Here is a 7,371-nt window from a genome sequence, read left to right as displayed (position 1 = left end):
TCTATCAAACTCAGCTGTTTCTCTGGTAAACATATATCAGAAATAATGTGTTGTTTTTTTTTTTCTTGGTTTGTCTTTGATCATTTTGAATGAGACCCCTTTGGTCAGAAAGTCTTTAGGATGCTGGTCAGGTAAGGCTCACCTGATATGTGTGGGAAGACAAAGGACACCTGGTTATCGTTTGCTTGTGAATGTTGCCTCAAGCAGACCAGGTTAGTGGTCATCACATTCTCTCATGCTGCAAGTGATGCTCTAATACTACTGGCATTCATGGGACGTGCTAGGAGACATCCAAGGTTTTCAGGGGAGAACTCAGAAGAGTGTGGCTACCTGCCAGGTATGAAAGAGGGCAACAATGAAATTTAACTGAGCAAGAAGCCAGTGAGGAGGAGCACATTAGGAGAACAGAAGACTGAATGTAAGACTGAGAGTAAGAAGAGACAAAAATAGAATGAGCTGGGACCAATTACAGAAAGGACCTGAAGGCTTGGGAGTGAGGGGAGAGGTGTCATTTTGGGATAAGCTGGAGAGAACAGACAGTTGCCCTCAGGCAAGACCAAAGGAAATCGGGGCACAGAACAGGGTGGCCTAACAAAGAGAAAGGAAGAGACAGGTTGGAAGGGGAATGAGAGATTAGGAAGGAAAAATGCTCAGTATTAAAGAAGAGGGGAAAATAATTGAAAAGCAAACAAAAAAGTATTAGGAGAAAAGGAAATAAGGTAACAGGGAGCAAACGACAAAGAATAACGACTAATAGTCCCCAACAATAGGTATCTACTGAATTAGGCAGAAAGTGTCATTTGGTCTGTTCTGGCACAAGCAGCAGCATTGTGCGGCCCTTCCTGATACCCGTTATTGTACCAGTGACAAGACATGACAAGGGCTGCTTTGTCTGCCCCCCCTGGTGCTGCCCTGCTGGGGCAGAGCTGGCCTTTGAGGAATGACGTGTATGAGGTCAGTGTTAGCAAATCTGCTTTTTATCTTTCTTGGTCACACTTTCATCAACAAGGCCTTATTTATACTGTTTTTTTTTTCTGAATCTATTTTACTATTCCCTAGCCCTGACACAAATCATCAGTGCTAGCCCTGATGAAAGCACTACTGTAAATGGCCTTCTGGTATTTTTACCTCAGACTTGTCAACATCTGACGTGAAAAGAGTAATAAGACTGCTTCGGAGAAGTCTCCCATAATGCTCCTACCATTCCAGTTACCGATTGATAGAGTTAAGACTCTACTGTGAGGCTGGTATCCTAAAGCATTGCTATTGCCCTCCACAACCCAGGGATTAAACCAGGCAGCTCTAAAATTAAAAACTTGAGAAGCAATGTGGGAAAAGAATCTCCCTGGTTTCTGCTGTGATGTCAACAAACAGGTTTTTCTGTTTCTGTTATAATACTAAATTCTGTTATAATAATTCAAAGAATTTTGTGCCAGTACTTGGTGCGAGTAAAACCCTTACTCCGGAGCAAAGTTGAGGCCAGAAATTCTGTCTTTCTATTAAGAATTGGGAACAGTGATTAAAAAAAGGATTCTCTCAGAATATTCTCTGAAGTGCTCCATGTTTCGGCTGGTTTAAAAAGGAGAAGGGACTGGGGTTTAGGAAAAGAGATGAGTTCAATGGCTTTAAATCCAGAGTAGGCAGCTGAAATGCTGATCAGTCTGTCATTTTATTTATAAACATTTCTATGCATCCCTGTCTGCCAGGGAAGGAGAGAGTTTCTTTATAGGCTCTTTCCTAGACAATCCTGTAGGAGCTACGGGAGATGCAGTCTCCTTGTGCACCCAGTTGCAATGAAATAATTGTGTAAAGCAATGATTGCCTACAATCTGTTACAGAAATGTGACGATTAGGTTAATAACAGTATGCAATCCAAAGAAGGAAAAAAAACCTTCAAAAGGTTCAGAGCTCAGAATAAATGATTTTTACCTCTGTTTACTGGATAATATATCCTTCTCCTTACAGCTTCCTGGCATTAGTTCATGACACTGGTGAAAAATGAGGCTTTAGATAGTTAACTTTCTGCATCAGCGTAGCTGCATGCAGGCATTAAGTCATTCATGGCAGACAAAGACAGAATGTGTCTATAATGGCATGTCAATTAATTTTAAAAAGGCAAAAAGAAAAAAAATCTGATTCTTTCCTAGGGAAGAAGTGTGCCGAATGCATTACAATGTATATGCATACATATAGTCAGCATCTGGCACAAGGAGGCCAGGATTTTTAAAACTGCAGAGTGAGCCTTTTCAGGGTCCCTGCAGTCTGAATAGAAACCCACACATCCTTATTATTTGCATATGGCCTCATTATGCTTTGGAATTCACAGAAGTCTATTCCACACTGAGAAACAGATTTTTTTTTTTTTTTTTCTGATGGAAATTATTGTTCTTCAGAGTGGCTAGAAGTTACGAGGCACATACTGTACTAAGCTATATTTTGCTTTCTTCTCTAGAATGGTACACATTTTTTCCCCTCTCTGTTCTTTTAATCCTACAGCTCACATCCTCTTTGTGTTCCTAAAGGAATACGATCAGTTTGATAGTCATTTTTTTGCTGTAAAGTGATCTGTCTCCATAACAGGTAAAAAGCCTCAATTGCTAACTGAGCTTTTCAGACTGGTTTTATAATAAGATTTTGAAGCCTTTTTCTCCTTCAGCCTTAATCTTCTGAAAACATTACACTTAAAAGCTCTAGTTTTCCACAGAAATAAAAGGTAAATATTGATTCATCTTTTTAAAATGTAATTATCTGCCACAAAAAAGCCTTGTAGTATAGCTTTAATGATACGGTTCCTTAATACAGTTTCAGTTAGCAGCAGTAGAGAAAATTTACATGAAGTACGTAAGGGAATAAAATATTTTCATCTCAAAGATGAAATGAAAGGAGGAATCAATCTGGCACTGAGATACAGGAAAGCTGGTCCTGATGACCACTGTTTGTCTGCAAGATGTATTTGAGCTCTACATGAACAATACATGAGGTTGTTTGAAGGAAACTGAGAGTAATTAGGTTTAGAGAGGGAAGTCGAGGCACTTCTCAAAAGAGAAAAGTGCAGGAAGAATAGTTCCTCACACTTTTAAAAAATATATATCAGCCAATGAAATATCTGAACGACAGCACTGGCATACATCAAACGCTTGCATTCATTGAATCACTCCATGGTTAGTCATACAGTACAGGTAGTACTATATGGCATGACGCCATGGAGTGGAAAGCCTTTAGATCTCTGCAGTGATTCCCTGCTAAAAGCCAAATATTTCTTAAATTGTGTGGCTTCTAGGTTTCCAGGGCCATCCCACTCAAAGACAAAGGAAATGTTACTGGTTGGGTAAACCTCGGCCGAAGAGCATTCCTAAAAATATGTATATAGCACCATCTACTGACATCATGAGTCTTTGCAGGGAAATGTTTTTAAAAAATCTGAAAACCTGTGGGTTACAGTAGTGCAGCAGTTTTCCCGTGATTGGTGCAGGATCGGTCCCTCTTTCTACTTATGGCTCTGTAAACTCAGAATAATGATGATCCTTGCCTCAAGAGTTTAGCAGCTAAAAATGAGACAAAATAAAACACGGTAGCCGAAAAGAAAAAAATGAGGAAAAAAGGGAGGGAAAATGAGACAAAAAATGAGTAGCTGAGTGAGTCAGAGCGTGTCCTGAAGCAACAGTGAGATGTTGCTAAAGGGAATAATTTCTGAGGATGTCACGTGAGAGCCCCAAGACTTTCCTTTCTTCTGGCTTCAAACTCCTGCATCGTCCCCTGGGCCATCCATACAGCTTATCAGAGTCAATGCAACTCACCCGTCAAAACAGTTTTCCCTTCCTTTAATCCCGCGTAATTTTTCTGCTGGTGAGACAGGTTGACTGGAGTCAGGGCCTGCTGAAGACTAGAGCTGGTGTAAAGTAGACAGTCAGGTGTGTGGAGAAGGCGGGGAGGAATGTGATGGTACCAAAGGGCTGTCAGATTGCCTCAGTTACAAGGTGTAATTTCGTTCTTGCTGGGCTATATTTAGTTCATTGACCTGGTTTATTATTGTTATGTCGACAGAGAGGAGACTGTGCAAACAGCCAAGGTAGAAACTCCTTAGGTGGGGTGAGCTCAGCTGTCCAAGGAAACTGAACGTGATCCTGCAGCCTCAGAGCAGGCTGATTGACCTGAGTCTTGACAGAAGAGCACTGAGAAGGGGTAGTGCTCTTCTCCCACCTATTATCTGGGATGCCCCCGTGGCACATATGATCAACCTCAGCTGCTGAAGCAGAAACAGCGTGCAGTAAGCATTGCTCTGCCAGCGGGGAGGAGCATGGGGACAAAACCAGGGCAAGACATGGAGCTGGGATAAGTTGATCAGGGCAGGATGAAAGATTAGCATCGTGGATTGTCTTGCTGCTTAGCAGTTTTGGTATCATTTGATGCAGAGCACCTTTAGAGCCACAGTACTACTGTTGTTTTGGAATATGTCCCTCATGAGCCTCCGTGCCATCCAAAACGACTGAACTGCTCCCAGAGCCACACTGGAAAGCCATATAGCCTTATTTTTTGTAGATGCACCTGAGGTGGTCATCCTGCCGGATTCATGCCAGTCAGCTGGACTACTTAGCTGTCCCCTGGAAGAGGGAATTGTCTCTTTGTTACCTGTGAAGCCTTTTCTCAACACTTTTTGACTTGGGTTCTTTGGTCCTACAAAAATGTATTAACAATAAATAATAAACATTAAAAAAAAAGCTCATTCTGTCACTGATTTTAGTTTTTCCAGAAAAATAGATGTTTGCTAGGTGGAGTGGTAGCGTGGTACTGAGTCCAGAGTGTGCAGAGAACAGGATGCTAACGCATGCAGGTGAACCCCCAGAAATCGGGTTCCTGTGTGACTGTCTTTACCCCTTCAGCATGACAAGGTTGGTGTTCAAACAGAGATCACATAGTCTTTCTCAGTATCTTGTAAAATATTTTTAGTTCTCTTGACCTGAGTAGTAAGTCAGTGCTTTGGACGATGTTGCATCTGTCTGTATCAAGAGAGAAACAGACTGCGTACATGAAAATTGTTTAAAGAAGAGCTTTTTTAATTATTTACAAAGTGTATATTCAAAGGCCTCTTTCCGCAGCCATACTAAGAAAAATTTCCTAGGGACCATTTCCATTTCTGAATTCCAAAGCACACTTGTAAGCAGCGCAGAGCTCAGAAAGTTTTCTCTTCGCTTCTTGTGAGGCTGTGTGAGTAGCGTTTCTCAAGGTGTAGTTTCCTGATCAGCTTAGTCCCATCTAAATCCACGGCGCTACTGTAGCAAGCGGTAGTCCTGTCCCACTCGTGCTTGTGTAACGAACTATGGGCTTGGCTGGATTACAGAGCCAACTCAGATGAAGCTCATCATTTGTTGCAGGATTAAACTGCAGCTGGATCAGCGGCCTCATCTGTCAGACTGTACGCCCATGGGAGTGCTGATGTCCACACCTGCCACCATCTCGCCGCAACAGCACACACTCGGGCCGGTTTATGCCGATCACGAAACCCCACCCTGAGGCCATTTCTTGGCTGTTCTAGCTCTGATTCAGACAAAAATGCAGTCTCAGGCATGGACTCCCTACTCTCCACGCTGAGGTTCGGTTTAGTCTGCCAACCAACGCTGATGTTTTCCACTGTCACTAGACAAAGGGGCATTTAATGGCTCCGTTTCTTAGTCTGAATGAAAGGCAGTCATCAATCTTAGTCGCGTAACTGCCCATAAATCAAAGGCATATTGTAAACCACTTAATTTCTAGCCCTGTGTAACTGCATAGCCTGTTTCACACACACACGCTTGCAAAAGTGCATGTGGTGAAAGGCTGGTGCTGCAAAGCCCATCTCGCGCAGAGATGACGGAAAGAAGAGCAGGAGAGCATGAAAGCGGTTACGAGTAAAGGTCAGGGATGGCAGCAGAGCTCTGCCCGTCACGGACGTGCTGAGAGGCTTTGCACGCTTGCTCTCAGTGTGCCAAGCACTCGAGTTCTGCATGCGTGAACAAAGCCACTCTCGCTTCTGCAAACCGCGCACGGGAAAACCGTTCACCGCCGAAGCGGGGGTGCAGGTTGAACACCGGGGTCTCGCAGCTCGCCAGACCCCTCAGGCAGCCCCGGGAGCGCCGCTGCTGCAGCACGGGCCCGCGCACACCCACGGCGCACAGGGGAAAACCGGGGCGGCCGCCACACAGGGGGCCCCTGCCGCAACCTCCCCGCCCGGGGGCGGCTCGGCTCGGCTCCCCGCCTCTCCCCGCGCCGCGGAGAGCCCCCTCCCGCAGCCGCCGGGCCTGGCCACCGCCGGGCCGAGGGCCCGCGGCCGAAGCCCCCGCCCGCCCCGCCAGGCCTCGCGCCCTCCCCTCAACGGCCGCCGAGCGCGCCGGGGCGGGGGAGGGGCGGGCTACGCGCGCGCGGCCCGCGCCCGCCGCTCCCTCGCGAGAGGCGCCGCCACCGCCCCGCGCGCCCCGCCCCGCCCCGCCCCCGCGCGCCGCAGCCCCGCCTCGGCGCTGTGCTCGGGCGGGCCGGCGGGCGCGGAGCGCGGGGAGCAGCCATGATGGTGGGTGTCGGGGCGGCCGCGGTGCCGGGGCGGGGCGGGCGGCTGCGGCCGGGTCGCTAACCTGTGCGCTTTGTCTCCCCCCACCCTCCTGCCGCCGGCCGTGCCCCGCCGCGTCCCCCCGGCCCGCTCCGCCTCCGCCTCCTCTTCGCCCCCAGCAGGAAGGCTCGGACGACGGCCCAGATTTCCTCTCGGAGGAGGACCGAGGGGTGAGTGCCGCGGGGCGGCGTTAGGGACCCCGGCGCCTGGGGGCTGGGCGGGGAGGGCAGGGCCGGCCCCCGCCCCGGGGTCGCTCAGGCCGCCGCCGGGCCCCGGCCCCCTGCGCGGGTAGCGGGAGGGAGGCGGGGTGCCGGGGGGCGGCTGGGCTCCGGGGTCCGGGCCCGGGGCGTTTGCCTGACGGGACCTGCCCGTGTGGAAGTAGCGCAGCCTCCCTCTGAAATCGGCCTCCGGGTGCGTGTGTTTTGCCTTGAATCTGTCATTGTTCCGCCACCCAAGTTCTGGAAGGGCAGTCCCTTCGGGCGTGTGCTGGGGTGGCCGGGGTCCTGCCTGGCGCTGGGGTGACCGGGGGTCCTGCCTGGCGCTGGCGCTTCGCCTTCCCTCCGCGTCCCCGGCTGCCGCGGTGGTCCTGAGCGGGGCGGCCGGCCTTGCGGGGAGCCCCAGGTTCCCTCTTCAGTCGGGAGCCAGGGCCTGGGCGAGAGAGTCCTGCCCTCCCTTCTCCCTTCGGGCACCAGGGCTTCTCCCGTAGGTGACAATGGGACGTTCACATCGCCCTGCATAATACACTCTTTATTGAAAAGAAGTTCTGGTGTTGGGACGGGGTGCCACGATTATGC

General features: G+C 49.0%; 1 protein-coding gene across 2 annotated transcripts in view; it reads left to right on the top strand.

The window, feature by feature from the left end:
* Nucleotides 1–6,505: 6,505 nt before the first annotated feature.
* Nucleotides 6,506–7,371, top strand: part of SNX6 (sorting nexin 6) — a 30,297-nt gene continuing 29,431 nt past the window's right edge. Inside the window, exons 1-2 of one of the 2 annotated variants that reach the window (XM_087747159.1) lie at nucleotides 6,506–6,541; nucleotides 6,700–6,747. In XM_087747159.1, the coding sequence (XP_087603285.1) occupies nucleotides 6,536–6,541; nucleotides 6,700–6,747 (54 nt within the window). In that variant the 5' untranslated portion in view covers nucleotides 6,506–6,535. Of the gene's footprint in view, nucleotides 6,542–6,696; nucleotides 6,748–7,371 lie in introns of both variants that reach the window. The other variant, XM_087747158.1, reaches the window with a different exon arrangement.

Source organism: Nipponia nippon, unplaced genomic scaffold (genome assembly GCF_047370975.1).
Source record: "Nipponia nippon isolate SJK-2023a ecotype South Korea unplaced genomic scaffold, ASM4737097v1 scaffold_11, whole genome shotgun sequence".
Taxonomy (NCBI): domain Eukaryota; kingdom Metazoa; phylum Chordata; class Aves; order Pelecaniformes; family Threskiornithidae; genus Nipponia; species Nipponia nippon.
The sequence above is the reverse complement of the archived record's forward strand: the minus strand, read 5'-3'. Positions and strand labels throughout refer to the sequence as shown.